At 39.6% G+C, this 20,816-nt stretch overlaps 1 protein-coding gene across 1 annotated transcript; it reads right to left on the reverse strand.

The window, feature by feature from the left end:
- Nucleotides 1-235: 235 nt before the first annotated feature.
- Nucleotides 236-19,671, reverse strand: clmna (calmin a). The gene is made up of 13 exons (XM_030778020.1): nt 19,371-19,671; nt 9,496-9,557; nt 8,354-8,449; nt 8,145-8,228; nt 7,948-8,040; nt 7,264-7,457; nt 6,984-7,177; nt 6,612-6,694; nt 3,793-6,156; nt 2,678-2,844; nt 2,166-2,244; nt 1,864-1,922; nt 236-1,277 (listed from the first exon to the last, which is right to left on the reverse strand). Exons 1-13 carry the CDS (start codon nt 19,453-19,455, stop codon nt 1,115-1,117), a joined length of 3,723 nt encoding a protein of 1,240 aa, XP_030633880.1. The 5' UTR covers nt 19,456-19,671; the 3' UTR covers nt 236-1,114.
- Between the last annotated feature and the right edge of the window lie 1,145 nt (nt 19,672-20,816).

Raw genomic sequence — 20,816 nt, forward strand, 5'->3', positions numbered from 1 at the left:
AAGCATAGCTCAGTAGACATACAGAATATAGTATTATACAAAGCCAAAAACATACAAATACCACTAAGGAACTTATTTTTCATAAAACAATACAAAGTCATTCATTGTTTTGTATTTGCAAAAACATGGCAAAAATTTCGTATGTGCTCTTGCATTCTGTAAAATACAGGTACATATATATATATATATATATATATATATATATATATATATATATATATAGATATATATATATGAACTTAACTTGCTGTCATGTCAGAAATGTTGTACTTCATGTTAGAAGATTAGGCTAATTCTCTCATATTTTTCTCATTCAGTGGGGTGTATTTTTCAGCGTCTAAAACTGAATCTTTGGCAGTTCTGGTTTTGTGTTCAAAAAGTGCAAATGATACCATCAAAAACATCCTCACAACCCAGAATGATGGATCTTGAGATGTGTACCTATGCCAAGTACCTTACAGTCATCAAAATACAGATTTTATGCACTTGTTACAATGTATCAAACATTGTCAAACATCTGTAAGAAATCAGACTCATTCAGTTTTGTTCAGATTTGTGCATGTAACTTGTAAAAACATATACAATTTCATTAACTATATTGTTCACCTTCACACAGGGGTACATTCACAATTTGATATGGCATGGTAATAACTTAGACAGTTTACTTCCATAACCTTCACTTTAAACCTAAACAAGTGCACATATTCCTACGTATTCCTCAGAGGGCTTCTGTCTTCAAACTGTAAGCAAGTGGACTCAAACTATATAAAAGGCCAAGAACATACTTTTAAAAGATTTAGAAGTTATTAAAAGATAAAGCATTCATTTTAACAGGTGACACTACACATATGTGAAAATAAACCGCAAACTGATTGCTCTTCCAAAACCAAGCCATATTTCCCTTGGCCTTTTTTTACATGTATGTATGTTAACTCCATGTAACTGTATGGTGGGCATTGTCGGAACTCTGCCATAACACTTGTAACTATTCAGTCCTCTGAGAGCTGCAAGCATGGCTTAGCAAAATGGAGTTTGGTGTCAGTTTAAGACTGAGCTGTAATGCTAGCTGAACATAATGTATGTTGTTACATGTGTGCCTGTGTTTAACCTGCAGTCATTCATTTAAATTAAGGAGAAGATGTGGAAGAGACCAGAAGTCCATCTGCGGTAGGACAAAAAGGCAGTACAGGATGAGCCATACAATCAGAAGGATGTGGAGTTCAGGCACCTCTGTTTCATCCGAGTTCTCTTGATTTTTAGATGTCTTACTCTCCTCCCTATGAAACAGACGGAAGCGTGACCAAAAAAGGAGTTATAACAGGCAAAACATTTTCTGTAAAACATACATGCACAAAAAAGCACTGGTTGACTAGACATTTTCACTCTCTTGAGAGAAGCCTTCAGAAAGCATATATATTTGTTCAGTAGTTCTGTTGCCTCACTCAACTGAAGCTTCTTGGTGATGTAATGATCGTGCAGATTTATAAATTTTCCACATGATTGTCAAAGGAAACTAGAGAGGCTCATTTGCTTGAGGTTGACATGGGAACCATAAATAGGCCACACCTTGATATTCAAATTGCTGTGAGCAAAGGGAATGTCGTGTTCCTCCGAGGCCTATCCTTAGCGTACAGACAGTGCTCACCGAGGACAACGCAACAACGACTGACTCCTACACCCAAAGCAGTTGTGAACCAGGGAGAAATGTTATGTGGCATAATGAGTCAGAGCTCTTTTATCTTCACTGGCGGATTCACGCTGGATTTTCAGACATTTTGTGGTTAACTAAAATGGGATTATGTATCCATTTCTAACTGACAGACTTTAAAGTATAAGGGTAAAAACTTTATAGCAGTGTTATACCTTTTATTGGCACCAATGCTCTCTAAGCTGCTGGCTTCTATGGGTGACCCATTTTCACCCTGTTGGAAATGAAGAGATATAATGTTGGTATACAGGAGATTTGGTCATGACTAATGACAATAAATGGATTAAACTAATACCAAGTTCATGATTTTGCCACATCTACAAAAATACATTTATTAAAAAAATAACAGGAAAATGAACATCAGAAAAGCTGTGAAACATAAAAATGTAAAATAGTTTATTAACCCAGCATGAACCTACATGTCATAGTAACTATCAGTAATCATAATGTAACTGACCTGTAATTCATTTGAGTCAATCACCTTCCTTTCACACAGCTGACTTTCATCTGTGCTGTTGTCACCAACAGAAATTTCCCTGTTCAAGTAAAAAGACACCAGTCATGTAAACAAAAAAGGAGCTGTCTTTCTCAAATGATTCTTCAGGTTACCTGGTCCAGCTTTTAGTTACAATCATTTTTTAAAAGACTAAAACAGCAGCATAACACATTATATATACTACAATAAATGCCAATGAATGTTATCTAATTGGCACAGCCTTTAGTTAACACTACAGATGATCTAATAGACTGAAACAGTGGTTTAAAAAGGAAACCAGTACAGTATTATTGGCAAAGGTCAGTGAGGTATCATATTCCAAAAACAAACGACTACATTTAAGGGTAATTTTGTGTTGTTCTGCAAGGCACACTTCTGAGGTCATGTTTCTCTGAAAACATGCCTTTTCCCAGAGGTATGAGCTGCTCTGTTTGTGGGCCTTTATGCAACAGGCACTAATAATAGAACGGTACCTCAGAGTCTCCATGTTTTCTCTGGCAGCAGCCAGCTCCTCATCAGTCTTAATGAGCTCGTACTGCTCAGCTGGCACATCTATCTCCACTGCACCCCACTCTCCTGGGTGCCTTTCCCAGGGCTCGAAGAGGCATTGGTCTTGCAGCTTGGGAGACACCTCTCCTGACTGGACACACAAGAAGGGAGTAGGTGAACATCACACCCAGACATTGCTATGGCAACATTTTTACCAAACATTACACCTAGAGAGTAAACAGTCCACGCCCAAGGCAGGCAATACTTCTCATGTCGAGTTTTCCTCCCTGCAAGATTATCTGCCCATCCTAATCTGACATGCCTGGATCTAATATTCAAAGGCTCTTCAGGACCATCAGCTGGATCATGACAGTTTGCGTGAGATCAGAAGAAAAGCCTGCATATCCCGTGGACCTTCACGAAGATGATTACCTGCCCCTAGATCTTAACAATCACAACATCAAGAAATCACCAAATGTGGACACTCTTACAAATATCAAACACCAAACCATGCCTGTATTAGCAGTGTTTGGCACATGTGGATTTAAGGCATTTTTAAGGCATTCAGAATACCTGCAAGGCTTTTAGCAGTCATTCAGTATGACACCCTGACTGACAAATTTTACTCTTTTCTTTTAATATGCAACATTCGAATGTGTGCTTTCTGATTCAGGTCATATGAAATCACTGAAGCACTCTGAACAGGGAGTATCAGTATGTAAGTGGGATGATCTACTTATAGAGCATCTGAAGTCTCCAAGAATTTAGTTACTTGTCTGCACATCTTCATTTGCTCTCACTAATGATTAATCTTGAATCATTTATGGAATGTGTATCAGTGTATCTTTTAAATGCAGTGAATGCATCAGCAGTTCCTACAGCATCAAAACACTTTAGACATGCTTACTGAAACTGAGAACTAACTGATCATTAAACTAGAAATGGGCCATTCTAGGAAATTGCCTCCGGTAAACCACTTTAGATTTACTCTCTTGAACTTGACTCAACTGCTACATGCCTCATATTACTGTCAGTGTCTGTGTTGTCTGGTCCAGCGTAGCCTATGATGTAGTAAAGACTGGTCATTTTGCCCTATTACCTTCCTCTGTATCACATCATCACTGCCTTGTGCCATTCCATCTTCGCTGTCAGTCTCAGAATCTGGCGATCTGTGTTGAGTTGGTGCTGGCTGGAGCGGTGTCACACTAAGGGAAAGACGATGATCTGTCAGATCTTTCTCAGGCTCTTCTAAGAGAGTAGGGATCTCCTCAGCCTCCTCAGAGATGGCCTGGCTTTCATCCTGACAATCCAAAGAAAGACTATCTATGTTCTGTTCAGTGCTGTCCACTGGGCTGTGGGGCACTGGTGAGGTAGGACTGAGATTATCTTCCTCACAGAGGACTGAGTCAGGCTTGGGCTCCACAAAAGCCTCAATCACTTCTGATATGGGCACATCATAGTGTGGGTAGTACACCATGTCCAGTGGTATCACCGAAATAGCCCTATTTGTTTTGTCTTCCTCTCCTTCTGTATTGCTTATTTTGCAAGGAACCTCATCATTCATCTCACATTCTGCTGGTCTTTCCTCATTTTCCAACTTACTCTCTTCCACATTAGTCACATCTTCAGAAATCCCCTCAGCTCCTCTTGACTCCTTTTCAAATGAACTTTTAGCCGCACTTGGCTCATCTTCAGAATTGTTTCTTGTTCCTTCTTCTGCAAATTTCTCCTCTAGCTCATTCTCTATCCAGTTTGGTCCCTCAAGATTGGTCATTCTGTCTGGATCAGGTTCTCCATTACACAGGCCTTTTTCAGTCACCTCGTTGACAAGACTGGAGTCCTCATAGCTTCCCTCACTACTGACTGGTGTAATTTCAGAAGTGTCATCAGTGTACCTCTGAGACAGCCCAGCAGAGGCCTGTGGTTTAGCTTCAGCAAAGTCCTTCATTTCAACTCCTCCACTTATATCTGAACCCTCTAATCCAACAGCCAAGTTTACCTCTTCCCTCTGACTTAATGGGCTGTTTGGAGCCTTAGATTCATTGTAGTGTGTGCAGCCCGGAGGAACTTCTGGCTCTGTACAAACCTGTTCTGCAATATCTCTCATTTGTTTATGACTTTGCTCTGGGTCCTCTTGTGGCTCATCCTCTAAATGCTTTGTCTGGTCTTCTTCCTTGCATTCAATCAGACCTGTCCGGACAATAAGTTCATCATCATTTATGCTGCAGTCTTTCTTTGTCCCCATACAATCACTTAACACATCTTGCACATTGTGATCTTCTGGTTCTTCTAATTGCTGTGTCTTCTCGGATAGTTCACTGCACAATGGCTCTTTGCCATCCTTTGTCTTAGAGGGGATTTTCTCATCTTCATTTAGACATTCAGGTTCACTTTCAGCCTTCACAGCAACAGTGACTTGATCTGGTTCATCTAGTGATTCAGGAGAGAGCCTGTGCACAGCTGTAGTGTTTTTAACATGACTGGAAGACTCTGTCACACCAGTGGAATATTCAGATTCACTTTCCATCTTATTTTTGACATCTGTCTCTTGTCTCTCAGAGTCACCAGTTGGTGCTTCTGTATTACCAGCATCAGACTGTACTGCTGTGTGTTCTGTGTAATCCTTGTCACCTGGAAAGAACCCTGAGTCACTGTCCCCATGGGCAAGTTCATGAGGTGATTGAAAAACAGTTTTGTCACACTGCACTAATTGTGTTTTGCTTAGATCTGAATCCGTGTTTGATCTGATCATGGCCTCTTGTTTAGGCATATCGCTGGCAGTTCCATCCTCATTCAGTTCTAAAATATACCTATATGCATCTTCATCCTCCGATGGCAGTGTGGTTTTGGCCTGTAGACTCTCCACAGAGCTGAGGGAAAAGTTCCCCTCATCTATGAACAGCTCTGTGTCTGTATTTTCATGTGAGTTCCCATCCAGTGCCAGTGGTGATTCTTGATCTTGTAGCATTTCACAGGTAGAAGAGGAATCTCTCAATTCACCTGTCTCACTGCTCTCCCCCAGCGAGACATCACTGGGGCTCTGCTGTAGCTCCTCAAGAGGAGTAGTTTCACTAGTCATCTCGCTCCATGAGTCTGGTGACTCAATCACGGAGTCGGCAAAAGAGGGCTGCGGGGAGCTGGAGGAGGACACAGTGCAGTAAACCTCTTTGTTTAGGTCAAGAGAGTGATTAAAGGACCGGTCATCTGCCGGACTTGGGCTAAATCCAACAGACGATTCTTCACTGGCCCAGGGTCTGTCCTCTGATGTCCCTGAATGGACAGGAGAAGAAGTCTGCTCAAGATCATCGGACACAGACGAAATGAAGATCTTGGGTGGCGGCTGGACCCAGTCCCTCTTTACAACACAAGATTTTTCTCTTTTCCTCTGAACACCGTTTCTAACCATTGGCTCATTCAATCGTGCGCTGACCTTACTCCTCTCTATGACATCCGACATCTGATCCTGAAGGCAGAGAGAAGAAAACGAGGTAATGGTCATTACAGTTTATTTTCATGGTCATATCTTTTGGCATTGGAATTTCATCTTGCTATATACAAAAACCCACTATGTTTGTGTTAAGATCCTTTTCAGTGCTATTTTAAAGTTAACTGCAATAACTCACCAGATGTCTAAATGCAAAATGGCTTTGCATCATGTCATTTCAAACCTGTGGTGCAGCCTACTAAATATGAAAAACTGATGCAATGCACCTTTTGGGAGTTTTATTCTTTGGAATATTTTCTAGTAAGGTCACCGTGGCTCATAAATGATCTTGTGTCACATTTTGAATAAAAACATAATGTCAATAAACAATTAAACAACAACTTGAAAATGTCAAATGCTAATATCAGGTTCATTGTATATTGATGAACAGCTGCACACACCCTTGTTCACCAACCCACAAGAAAGTATCTTACCTCCTCCATGCCTGGGAAGTGCTCAAGGAACTGGGACACATAAGTCATTATAGACTGTTCATCAGGTGGATTAAGGGTCACATCTGCAGAGACATACATTTTTACATTTCAATGAGCTGGCACACGTCAATAATGGTAATACTAAACAATATAGAGCAAACCAAATAGTGAATACTTTAGTGATGTGCATATAGTCACCTACTCATCTAGAAGGACACTATACAAAATTGTATGGTAAACATTCCATGCCATGATTATATCATTCAACTCAGGGCGACTCCATTTTGTTGTCACGGTGATAGTACACTACTTGCCAAGTTGATAGGCATTAGAATAACTCTGGCACATGAGGAAGCTAATCTGTGGTTTCACCTTCAGGTTCCAGTAGCCGTGGAATGCCCAAGCTATAGTGTGCTGTTCTGAATGCCTCCTCAATGTTCTCTCTTGGTGATCTCAGCAGTGCTCTCCTCATGTCCACCAGACTGGGGTCAATGGACTTGATAACAGCAAGAAAAGCCAGACCACTTGTCCAGCTCTTACCAAAGTCTTGGACAGCCACTCCATATCTGACAGAGAGATAAGCAATGAGCCATTCAGAAAACACAACACAGAAATCTCTCAAAATGTTTTTGTCCTCCACAAAATATCTTACTTTCTAGTGCGTCTCTGCACCCACTGCAGGAGGGTCTTTATGGCTTTTCCATGATCCCTAGCAGCAATAGAAGGTCGCCTCTCATCTGAGGGTGTGCTGGAGTGGGAGGTGTCTGAATCAGAGCTGGTGGGAATGGAAGACAAGCTGGAAGAAGAGGGGAACTGGCTCTTGATGTTCCCAGTGAGCTCTTTAATCTATAGAGCAGATACAAGAAATCCAGTGGGACAAAAAAAAAAAAAAATAAGTCTTGGAGAATTGCCTGTTCTTTTGTCAAAACGCTTATCTAAAGTGATTAGTTTCATGCAAGAAAATTTGAAAAATAGAGGAACATAAACTATTAGTTCCACTCATTTGGAAAACAAATTTGGACATCTAATTTAATGCTGTGTGATTGTTTAGAGATTGGGACAGATGAATTGGTTAAGAGAGCCTGACAACACTGTAGTTACACTATCTTTATGTAACCCATTAAGAAAGAACATGTCTCCCACGACCAGCAGTGTTTGAGCATATCTACACAACCTACAGCTAAAAGCCAATTTGTTTTGTTTTGGTTGAAACAGGACAGCTCAGTGAGAAAGAAGTAGTAAGAACTTCACCAAAGCTGATGGTGAAAGAGGGACAAACAGAGAGAAAGAGAGAGCATCATGAAACAGAGCTTTCAATTTCAATATGAAACTTCACCTGGAAAAACAGGATGATATTCCAGATGAGCCCAAGAATTATTGAGGAATTTCCATCTGCGACATCAACAGCATCAATGCTGACCAGCTTAACCTGGCAGAGATGTTTGTTGCACATTAATATTTAAATTGAAAATTTCAACAGTTAGACCAGTGTGTAGTCCTTTGTATTTCTGTGAGACTTCAGCTAATACTTACATTTCTTTCCTCCAAAAATGCCAGTACTTTGGCAATGTTATTTAGCCTGAAAATGCGATGTGAGGATGGCTTGAATCCATGCAGCTGAAAGGTCAGAGTGGAGGAAAAAAAATAAATACACCATATCAGAACAACAGTAAACACACATGTGTGAAATATTAGCTTTTATTAAAAAAAAATATTTATTAAACCTAAGGCAAAATTCTTACCAGCTTACATCCTGACAATTCCTCAAGCAGAGCCATTAGAATCTTGCCATCCTGAATGTCACGAAACAGGTCATGGACTACCATTGGAGGATTGCACTGAAAGGGAATGACAGGAGATAGAGTTGAAATCAGGTCAGTTAATGTTTTGAATTTATCATTGCTCCTTAAGAATTTAACCATTTAGTACATTACAGGGGCGGGGTAGGAGGTTTCATGTGATCATTTCCAACTCTGAAACAATTACACATCATTCTATTGTAAAACTCAAATGACAAACAGTTTTGAATAGATTTTTTTGGCAGTGCATGGTAGCTGAAGAGAGAGAGAGAGAGAGAGAGAGAGAGAGAGAGAGGTCAATCTTCCAAACAAAACAGAGAGGACAAATGTGTAATTGTCAATTAGTGGGTCAAAGTTTTGATGAGACGCCAGACCCTGAGTAACAGAATAGAGGCTCTTTGTACAACAAAACAAAAGATTCAACATTGGTTGTTTTCAGCCAGTACTCTAGGCACTTAGAACAGCAGTGTTATCATCTCCAAGCTGTCTGAAACACTAGAACCACAACAAAGCCATGCCAGTGACAACAATGGAAGGGAGCCTGACGAGTAAACCTACAGTGGCTTGGGTAATGTGCATTGCAAATGTTTGACTATGTATACATATATATCAGTGCATGGGGAAGTCAGAGAGCAGGAGAGGGCAAAGGAAGAAAGAGAGAAAGAAAGAAGAAAGAGAGAGAGAGAGAGAGAGAGAGAGAGAGAGGGAGAAAGAAAGAAAGAAAGATTCTGCATACCATTCTCTCTGCTTACTTTCTTTAAGAGAAAAAAATACCCCTCTGGAGTATTGTTATCGTTGTTTCATTTTGGCATATTAGATTCTATACCTTATGCATGTTTAATGTTGGACGATGGCAATTCTACTGAATTCATCTATTATTCATTGTAAAAAAGGGTACAAAAATTCCTGTTTACTGTTCATGTCATCACATGAGGGAAGTGTGGCCTGAAAAGTGCTCATACAGAAACAACCTGGAACTATCAAATAGAAATGCAGAGGCTGAGCTCAGGAAGGTGGATTTTGTTTATAATGTCAATCCCAAAAGTGTGCAGGGATAAAAAAAAATTACATAATCTTCCACTAACCTTTTCTAAATGTAAATTCATCCATCTTGTAAAAGTCCTCTTCTGAACAAGTTCTCTTTCAACTGGAAAAGAGACAGACATTCTACATGTTAATTTTATTACTTTGAAAGCAATGCAAAAAAAAACGAAAAAAAAAACAAAAAGTGCACATACAAGCTACTGACTCATCTCATACAGTTCCTCGCTGTGCTAGCCATTAATCACACACAACCTGAAGGCTTCACACACTTGTAAACACACCATGGCAACGAAGAGGAGGTGCAGGAGGTAGTCATTACAGTACACATAGAATGACCAATGCCTTTAAACGTCAAACCTGTTCCCAACCAATTCCATATAATTACCACCCGAGGGCCATTTTGGGAATTCATTGCTTTTTATGAGTTGAACAGGGCTAGTAAATTAGTGTAACGTCATCATGTAGCAGTAACACACACTTTTTTGATTTGTGTTTGGTGACTTGCTACTGAGCATTACATACTCCTATTAAAGATCTACACACCTGGCAAGAAAAGAAATTATACATACAAAAGTCTTTTTTATTTTTCAGTCAGATTTACTGATTCTACCATAGCTGCACTTAATTTTATTGCATTTGATGTATGTGTTAACATTATTGATGGTTAATTGTGAGGAAAATGCAGAGCACCAAAGAGACCACAGACACATACGCCTAACCTAACACGGGATTATTACTACACTGGCTTTTCTCTCTCCACTCAGAAAATCTCATATTGTTAGTTTCGTTGCTAAGTAACAAGAGATTTGCAGTGCATTGTGGTATATATTCACCATATCAGTGATTAGACATGTTCACTAGATATTACAGTGCATTGTGAGAAAAAATGTAGAGCCCTCAAAATGACTCCACAATGTCATTTTACAATTTGAACACTAAAAAATGGCCGACGTAAGTGTCAGTGCCCTAAAGCACAGATAGGAATCCATATCAGAAAAAGACACGAATCTGTTGGGAGATGAATATGGAATGCACTGTTATGCCTTATAGTACAACAAAATACAGTCTAGAACACACTTAATAAAAGGTATGAATGGATAGTCTGCAAATTTGCAAACTGAGCAAGTGGTGGTCATAGCAACGTCTGTGAATTCCTACAGTTCATGGCTGACAGAGTAAAGGTCAAAAGTCTCTAAAAATCTGGCATGTGCATATTTGTCTTGAAAAGACTCACTCTTTGGACAATACCATCTGGTACACAGAGAGCTGGGGATACCCAGAGAGCTGTCCTCGAAAGTCACATGATCTGTTTGTCAGTTTGTCCACACCATCTTCCTTTTGATGAACTGTGCAGACTCCTCAGCAGTGTCTTGCTCTTCACAGTGTTCTTCATTAGCATTCCAAGAGTGCACATATATAATATAGGGAGAATGGAAATGTCTTGGGACGCCTGGGAGTGCATTTGAGATACAGCGTTCTTCATTCATTATTCAAAGCAAAATCCTAAAGAGGCACCATTGGCTGGAATCAATCAATAAGTGTTATCCAGATGACACGACGGAATAATGACCTAACAGTCTCACAGGAAGTCTAGGCTCCAGGCCACATGCATATTAAATCACAAAGCACAACACTCGCACTTTCACTGACACGCCAGTGGCCAGAAGTATTCAAGTGGAAATTATTGTGACATCTTTCATAAAGCCATGAACACTTCACCACTTTTTTTTAAACAATGACAAATAAAAAAAAAAAGACTCTGCTAGTGGAATTTGACAAACGCTGCATTGTCCTAAACTGAAACCAGAGCAATGTTAGCTTAAAGTAACATGGAAAATCCTGACCCTACTTACATTCAGTCAGTAACTGCAACCATGAACTCTGAAAAACATATACTGTATAAATACACAAGTTCTAAAGTAATTTAATAATAATTGCAGATTGAGTAGATTTTCAATGTATGTTTTTAACAAATTATTTACTGCAACAAACAATAATTCACTAGTATGCAAAAAGAATCTATGGTAAACAGACATTACGAGTGTGAAACCCTTTAGAACACATTGTGGTCACTACAATTTCTGGACTCCTTTGCCCTGCAGAGTAACGGGAGCCAAAGTAACAGCGAAGTGCTCTTAGTTTCCATGCGACCCATGTCTTTTTAATGAGGAGAGCTGTTTTCCAACTCAAACGCGCCAGCGGTCGTAAAGACGGAAGTCTGCTGGCTGGTTCTGCAGGACAGCTTTGAGCACTCAAGTGTGACAGACAGGCAACGCTGAGCCGTACTGCAGGTTCTCCATGAGTGGAGAAGGGGCAATTTGGCTCTCTTCATGAAAACATCTTTGTTTGGGCAGCACTTTCATTTTGCTGAGGTCAGCTGTTTTCATTGTGCTACACAAACCCCTGTTTCAAGAGAGTATTTAACTTTAAAATGGCCACCGCTGCTGAATATTGAATACTGCTCAGTGAGAGAGAAATGAAGTGATAAGAAGCATTTTTAAGTCCAGAAAAATATACAGCCTCTCATTTAGATGCATGAAGACTGTGGATGATGTGAAATCATTTTGCCTGATACAAACCAACATGTTTGATCTACTTAGCGCAGAATATTGACCGTTTACATAATCATTTACCGAGTAAATCTCTGGCTTCAGAGAGCAAAATTCAAGGATAAGAACAAGTGGCCACATTCAATAGTTTCTGTAACGTGGCTCTGTTAACTTTCACACTCTTTCTCTCATGCGTGATTTTCATATCTACTCCTAATCCAGAGACACTTTATGTGAATACATGGTTTTGTTTGCCTGTTTTGTTCTGTTCTTTTTTTTTTCTTTTTTTTTTGGTTACTTGTTTGTTTGTTTGTTTTTTTTGAGGGGGTGTGTTTGAGTTGCCATGACTATATGATAAGAGCTCTTCAAAACAGTGTTGTGAAATACCCGCATTGAGCAGGGAAGCAGGTAAACATCTCCAAGGCTTACATTCCCTGCCATGGAACCTGCAGCATGCAAAAAACAAAGGAATTATGTAATGAACCTGTCACACTATCTCTTACAAAATGCAAAATTCTGAGAGCAGAAACACTCCTCACAAGATTGTATCTTTGATAAAGCTAATTCAAATATTCATGTTTTGTTCTGATTTCCTGCAGATTCCAAACAGACTGGACACACAGAAGCAAGGCAGTAGCTCTAAGTTTCAGTGGTCAGACCTATTGATGCAAGAATGTTTATGTACGTATTCTCTCTGTCTCAGTCTGAACGTGCTTGACAAACACAAAGAGACAATGAAGCAGTCACATGACCTTCATTTGCTTAACATGCAAAGAGCGGTTTGGTAAGCTGAAACTTACCACATGGAAAAACCCCTTCAAGAGAGAACAAATCTACCACTCGACAGAATATGAATTACATTTTCAGCATCAAACTGAGGGATTTCAACAGCTTCCTTGTGCAAATATTAATGCAGAACACTCCGCAGAATACTTGTAAGTAGTTAAATTTACAAGCATTTTGATGGAAGATGATGATGTCTCCTTTGCAACACTGTTTCCAAGAAGCAAAATATTACAACATTTGCACATGGAACATGATGGAAGGAAACTATGGTGATGACACAGAGTACTCACATTAGAGTCTTGCTCATCCCCACATTCCATAAAAATCAAATTTATGTTATTGTAGCGTATAGTGATTTGGGAGGTGAATACAAAGTAAAGACAACAAAGAAAAGGTCAATTAAGAGTCACTTATCATCTAAAAATAATTATAGGTGAACAAAAAAAATCTATCTATTTACCATTAGAGTAGAGGTCAGTGAAAACCTGTGGGCAAAGGTGGTTTCACCCCACTGGATACCAATTAAAAGCCTGTGGAGGAATTCGTACTGATCAACACCGAGCCTCCAGATGTCTTAGTACCTCCTACGCACCTCAAAACTCTGAGATAAAAGTGTAGAATCATTTTTGAAGTCAGAGAGAGAACACTGAGCTCTTATACAGCATTTCACCTGCTTTGCTTCCAGATATGTTGAGGTCTCTTGGTTTTACTTCATTGTTGTACATGACAGGCTACAAATGCACTACACACAGAAGGAGAGGAGCACGGTCTATAAAACTATAACAGTAAAGATCGGCAGCGGTGACGCTGATTTCCAGGAAAACTCTGAAATAATCAGTTGTTCATTATCCGATTTAAAAGGCAGGAATTCCTTCTTTATTTGCAAAAAAAGGCATATTCATGTCAAAATACTCAAATAAAAAAGTCCCCTCTCTTTGATGAGGGCACAGATAGATATTCAGCGTTGATGATAAAGCTTGCACATCCTAGATGTTCCGAGGGAAACTCCTTATAATGCTCAGTTTATTGAGTTGCAAGAATGAGTCATCTGAATTCACAAAGGCAAGAGCAGTGTTAAAGAAGGACACCATCAGTCAGTCTGAACCCTCCTTCCCACTCTGAGACGCCCTGATATTCTGACAGTTATGGATACATTCCTGCCCTCAGGAGAGGACTGCTCTATTGTGGTGTGTCTGTATATGGCTTCTCGATCTCATGAGCATAACAGCATCCAATGGCCCATTTCAACCTATGGTGAGTTCAGCTATAGGACACGATATGATGATGAAGGCACTGGGTCATACTTGAGCGTTAAGCTGACATGTAGCCATTGTCAACTTGTCAGTGTCATTCCTCTAGGCAAACCTATCCACCTTTCACAACCCAGTTTCAAATCTGAGTGTGAAACCCTATCGTGTCCTAAAGAACCCACCGCATTTAAGAATGTTTTTAATTCAATAAAAATAAACCAAGTTCAGATCAGAACTGCAGTCTGCAGCGCTGATGCAATTTATTCATCTTCATGTCATGGTAATGGATGAAGATGAAAAACAAAATTTAGTTTCACTCCAATGAGGTACATATTGTAAACTATGCCTAAAATGTTGTTCTTAAAATAACATATTCTTTACTTACAGAAAGGAAATTCATTCAAGGACCCTTTTGTAGTAACCAACCCAGCTGCATCGTGTCAGGAGGGTCTAGTGTACTCCTAATGTGTCAGTCCTGCATAGCTTATACTCAAGTATGTTTGAAAGACTTGAAGAAGAGCATAACGAGAGAAACTTAAAAAAGAAAGAAAACCACACCATTCTATAAGTTATCATTCTATATGAGTCTTTCTTTAAAGAAACTGAACTGATTATTGTAAGACTGTTGCAACGCATACATCTAATCTCCCTCTGAATGGCAAAGTGTATCCCTTAGTGGCCTGAAAAAAGAACCAGACAAATTTCCTCTGGATAAGATGTCTGTGTTACAAATTATCGATAATGTATTTTTCTTGTATTCGCAAGATTGTTACCTCCGCAGCACAACTTCCATTAAATACACGACAAAGAGCAACCAACTATATTGTTTTCCACAAAAACTCTTCGACAGCAAAGCCAGCATAAAATTGAGCAACGTTTTTTCCTGCTTTTTGTTAAAGAGGTGGAATGCAAAATATAATCAAATGTAGCTAAATGTGCTGAATGCGATGGGGTTCAAGTCAAGCCAGCACACTCAAGTCCCAAGTGTTGTGTCTCAAAGTTAACATTTGAGAAGGGATTACAGACTAACAATGTCCATTGTCTAAACCTGAAGGCACTGTATGTAATGTGCTTCCTGTGTAATCAAGTAACACTACAAATTTATCAGCCAGATAAAAGAAAACTCAAACAAATGACACAAAAGGTCACAAGTTGTTAGACAGCCTCTCAAAAGTATGGGAATGCCAAACCATTTGTGGGCCAGAGAGTAACATTTGGTCATCTTTTAAGCATAAAGCTAAATTTGTAAATAGTTTTTAACACGATGAAACAACTTCCTTTGTTCATTAACTTTCAACCTTTTTCTCATTAAATATCACAAGGGCCCGAAGGTGAAACACCTATCTATTTTGAATTCAAATACAGTAAGTTTTCACATTAATATGCATTTTTTTGAGTAACTCCTTTTGAACAGAAGGAACAGTGGTTCTCACAGACAGCTGCACTATTTATACAGCACAGCTAAAAAAAAGTGGGTAAGGGACTATCAACACTGCAGTGCTATAAGCTTTACCTTATTCTGCACTGCTTGCAGTCCTCTTTCACTATATCCTCTGCCAGCCAGGAACACCTGCAACTAATAAAACAGGTTTCTCTATGTTCTCACAACCCAGAAACAAAGAATTACCTCAGTGTTTACGTCAGACTTTCTTTACAGGTCTGTCTGCTGGTTTTAAATACTCAGCAAACCCATCCATTTTTGGTCAACAAAGGTCATCTTATAGGGGAAGCAATGCAAAGATCTCTTTACGCTGATTTAACTGTTTACATTTCAAATGAGCTCCAATTACAATTGGAAAAACATCATGAAATAGTTCCAGTTTTTGTCATGTAGCTCAATCAGCACTTCTTCTCAAGTCTTGTATATTAAACCAGGGACATGTATCATAAAGTATGGTTTGCTAGTAATGTAAGTTTGCAAGAACCATATGGATACGACAATGTATTGAAAAGTACAAAGGCTGACTGGCTAAAATAAACACTGATGTTTTGTCCAAAAGAAGGTGTCATATAGCGAATTCAAGGTGTGTTGAACCTTGTCTAAGAGTTGCTACATAACAGCCTTAACTGGCAAATGATGACATGAAGTTTTTTGTTGTTGCTTTTTTTTTTCTTCTTCATAAACCCAACCCCATGAAACCAGGTGTAACCGTATTTTGGGTAGGATGAGCAAACATACTGAGTCGTGAAATAAGAGTTTGATACTGATACTACCTCAGTGAACAGCTATTGTTTATCAGTTACAATCATTTTATACACACTTTCTATATTTGCTATTAAAAACACAAAGATTTTAATTTATAATTGCATAACAGTTCTATAATAATATCCACCTTGTCTATTAAACAGGCTTCAGAAGAGCAGACAACATATTAATCCATGCTAACTTTCTATAAAGTAAATGTCCTTTTGCAATGTCACAAACATGTGGTTTAACATCACTAAAAAGAAGCAGAGAGTCCTCTGACTGAGGAGAAAGAGAGGATCCATCCTGGCGCCCACACAGTTAACGTGGCTTATATAATAGTTCAGCTGCAGAGGCTTCTAGCACCCAGCTGCATATTCAGAACATATAGCCCATGCCAGGGGAGTGAGCCACTCATGCATGCTGTAGAGAGGACCGGCTAAATATAGATGATGGTACACCGATGGCTTCCCTCTCAGTGCTACTGAGGCTTTTAGACTTTCTTGCTGTGATGTTCAAGAAGAAGAGCAAGCCAGCCATAGAACAGTAAGGGAGTCTCCCATCATTTCACAGAGACCATAATAAAGCACCACTAATAATATATCATAGGTTCAGGGGTTTTTTCTTTTTCCAAGAGCATGACATAGATTTAAGAGTCACCACCACAGTCCGAAAACTGCGCATGGAAAAAAAAACTGCAGTGGGCTAAAATCTTGTCTATTACACCTGCGCATTCATGTTACCTGACAAAAATGTCTCTAACAAGTGTGAGTGAACGCTATTACGTGTTAACAAATACAGAGGGAACACATATTACATGGAGAGCATGACATCATAGACACAATGCACAATAGGCTAACTGTGCTGCTATCCAAACAATGTGGTACCACAGGAATGGATTGCTCAAGAGTTATCGGTGAACCAGGTATGGCTTCACAAAGGTTAAATAAACAGAAGTTTTCAAGTGGAGAATCAAGGGGAAATTGAATTTGTTAAGCACTACGTGAATACCCAGGCAGACAGAAGATTCGCCTAAGGGTTAGAGGGCAGTGTTGGTGGACCAGAAATCGGGGTGAGCAAAAAACAGGGATCCATTGTCCTGATTCTCCAGCCCTACGGAAAACTTCTACCAACATGTATCAGCAACATCGCAGTATTCTAGCCTACAGTCACTAAAAGTTGGCTCTATAGAGCAGTCTAATGTGTAACAGATCATTTCAAAGTTTCACTGCATGTGTCTCTGATTCTGAGAGTGTGTCAGCATATCTGTGTTGTCTGTGTATGATAATTTCTCAGGCAACACTTCTTGAATCTTTCTGACACATCAGCAGTCTCTCTTTTGTCTAAAATACAGTGAAGTTCTGATGATCCTTTCTCTGTCTTACTACACTTTTATAACATCACACACATTGGCTTGGTTTCAACACCTCAAACTACTTTAGCAGAGATCTGGCTCTTAAAGGTAAATACATCCTTATCAGCTCCTTTCTGCCTCATGGCCAGCAGCTGAGGTTTACTTGAAGTTCATGGGAACTCTGATTTGATCTTTTAAATAAACCAGGCACTGGCGAAGCAACAGCGAAGCAAAAGATCTGGACATGCCATCTGTGCCCACACTCGGCAAACGCTGAGACATTTTTCCATGGGAGATATGACCATGTTCATTTCACACTCCCTTATTCATTTCAGTTGACAGAATCTATGACAAGCATATTGGCTAACAATAACATAATAAATCTAAAGCAATTTTACTCTTCAACTGTACTATTGTGTTACAGTTTAAGAAGACGCAAACCCAGGGTCCAATAATCACACCATATGATAAGAATGTAATCAAAACAACTAGACAGCTTAACTGATAAACTTTACTGCAAGCAAAACATGAGCTATCTGAATACACTTTGATGACCACAAAAGCTTCAACCCAGGTCAATTCAGAGCAGCACTCAATGCAGCCCACATACATAAAGAGGAAGCCTGAATCCCAATTAGCACTACATGAGGCTCTCAAGGACCTGCAGTGTGTGGGAACGCACTGCACTGAAATTCCAGCTCTTTAATGTAGAGGGCATTGCTCTTTCACTGAAGTGAACATGTTATGTAATCTGCTTTAAGGCATTGTTTTCTGCAGTGTTTCATCCTTATTTTAATTTCTTCATCACAGAAACCACTCAGATCAGGAGGGTCCCACTCCTGCGCATTTTGGAGTCAGTGCCTTAAGGTTGCCTTAATAGCAGCTGGCAATTACCCTACAATCTCAAAGATTAGTGCAGTTTAAAAGTTTTTGCATAAACATCCTCGCTTATTTTACGTGTTGTACCTTACTGAAACAATCGACAACAGTGGGTGCACAAATACCTTTGTACAATACCACAAAGTATGACTGAGCCGTGATTAACGACGCACAGACATCACATATGTGGTTTTATATAGAACCCTCTCGTGTGCCTCGAATGCAAATCATGTGTAAAGCTCTTGAGGCAACTGTGTCGCGGATTTCACCACAGTTCGCTCATTATACCATTTATTTCCTCTTATCAATTGATTAATTCTTTTTGAACCTCAAACAACTGAGTATCGTCGAAGCTTCACAGGTGTTCGATGTGATGCATACGGGGCAACACGGGGCAGCGTTTAGCACAGCCCTGTTGCTTTCTACTTGGGGAAACTTTTGTTGAAGCCCATGCCGTGAGAAGAAAACTATTATGGCTATGGCATTGGCGCACTGTGTTCCTCACGTTTAATCCCCCACAGCAATCTGGTTATAGTCGAGGTCTCATTCACAGAAACGCTTATTTGCGAGTCCCAGTATGTTTTCTCATTTGTGTGGTTGTGGTGCTTTGTCCTATTGTCTATCTTCCATTGATTTTACGTTCCCTCTGTAGCCACCGATTTCACGATTTGGAAATAATTTGTTGATTTATCAAGAGCCTGTGTGAATAACAGATGGTAGTCGAATACATCGACAAATAGACCAAACGTACTACCACAACAATCTCATTCACCGGTGTGCTGATACATTTGTAGCACACCACGTAGACTGGGATTGCAAATGAACAGAACGATACCGAATCAGTCTTAACATTTGATAAAAATTTAAGATGCGACTCTTTCCATTTTACGTGGGTCTCTCTTGGATTACCTACCTTGGAGATTTTGCACACGAATGTCGCTGATTTGCCCAATAAATTCCTCCCGTTCAAACCAATCGTCCCACTCGTGCCCAGCCATTTGGGCTGTCGGAATAGTTGTTCTCTGCACCTTGTTTGATAAACTCCAGTCGCAAGCGACCGGTGGTCTCTCTTTGAAGTGGTCTATTAAATGTATATCCAGACGTCAACCATCAGTGGAATTGCAAGTATTTAATCTGAATGAAGAGATGCTAGTTTCTGGCTATGCATTGTTAGTGTGAAGTTAGTTTCCTCATGACGTAGGAGGCTCCAGCAGTGCAGAGGACACGAATAATGGGGGAAATGAGAGGGAAACGGGAATGAATAGCACCTGGTTAATATTTTGAGGATTCTCTGAACACGCCCACTACCATTTTACAGTAACGACAGGGCAGTTTCTTGGTGACGAAGAGAGCCTCATGATATGGAGACTGAGTGCACTGCCCACACGTATTTCTCACAGGCTGTTGTGATATATAGGTTATGGAACATTGTGTTCACATTATTCGGAAATGTTATTTGTTTTAATGCATTTAGAGTAATGAAAGCCAATATATTTCATATTTCACCACGACAGCTCACAGCCAACCCGTTCTGTAAACAACTGAGTTCAACTGAGATTCACGTATCGATGCAGTGTCGCCCCAGCTCCATGCAGTAGAGGAAGCCTGGCAAATAAGAACATGTGTTTAAGTCTTAATGGGATAATGTGTAACAAGCCTAGTTACCCTCGTGTTACAATATGTCATGCAGTCTACGCAGCTTATGTTGTGTTATTTGCCGTTGTACTGCTCCTTGGTAAGGAGATCATCTAAGAAACAAGAATTTTTTTTTTTTTTTTAAATTCCAGAAGACACTGCATAACGTCTGAGATGGTTCACAACCAAAATAGTTTGAAAACACTTGAGGTTAAGACAAAACACAGCAGCATATACAAACCTCCTGATATCAGTTTGCATATTCCTCATAATGAACTGAGCACATCATTGCATTTTGCCAAATGTACTCTGACATGCATACTAAATATCTTTTCACATGATTTATGATTAGATGAGGTACCAGCCAATGTTTCTGCAAACTCATTTGTCACCTGTGTAAGTGCGCTAAAGAATGAGAGAACAGGCTCTCAGTGTGTTCTCCCTATTTCAGTGTCTAGATGTTAAAGGTGGTTGTGTCTTAGCAAATGCAGCCTGTTATGGGAATATGTGGGTGTCAGTTTTAGGTTGGAGAAGCAACACATTCAACCTCCCCTGGGGATTTTAAGTTGTCCTCATGTTTTACTGATGACCTAACGTTTTTCTAAAGTTTCTCGTCAGCTTGTACTGAGATGCCATAACCTGTGGATTAAAAAATAGAGAATGAAATGAAGCATTTCTACACCCTGAAAAGACACTGATTTGATCAATAAGGGGTAAAATGTTG

This window comes from Chanos chanos, chromosome 1 (genome assembly GCF_902362185.1).
Source record: "Chanos chanos chromosome 1, fChaCha1.1, whole genome shotgun sequence".
Taxonomy (NCBI): domain Eukaryota; kingdom Metazoa; phylum Chordata; class Actinopteri; order Gonorynchiformes; family Chanidae; genus Chanos; species Chanos chanos.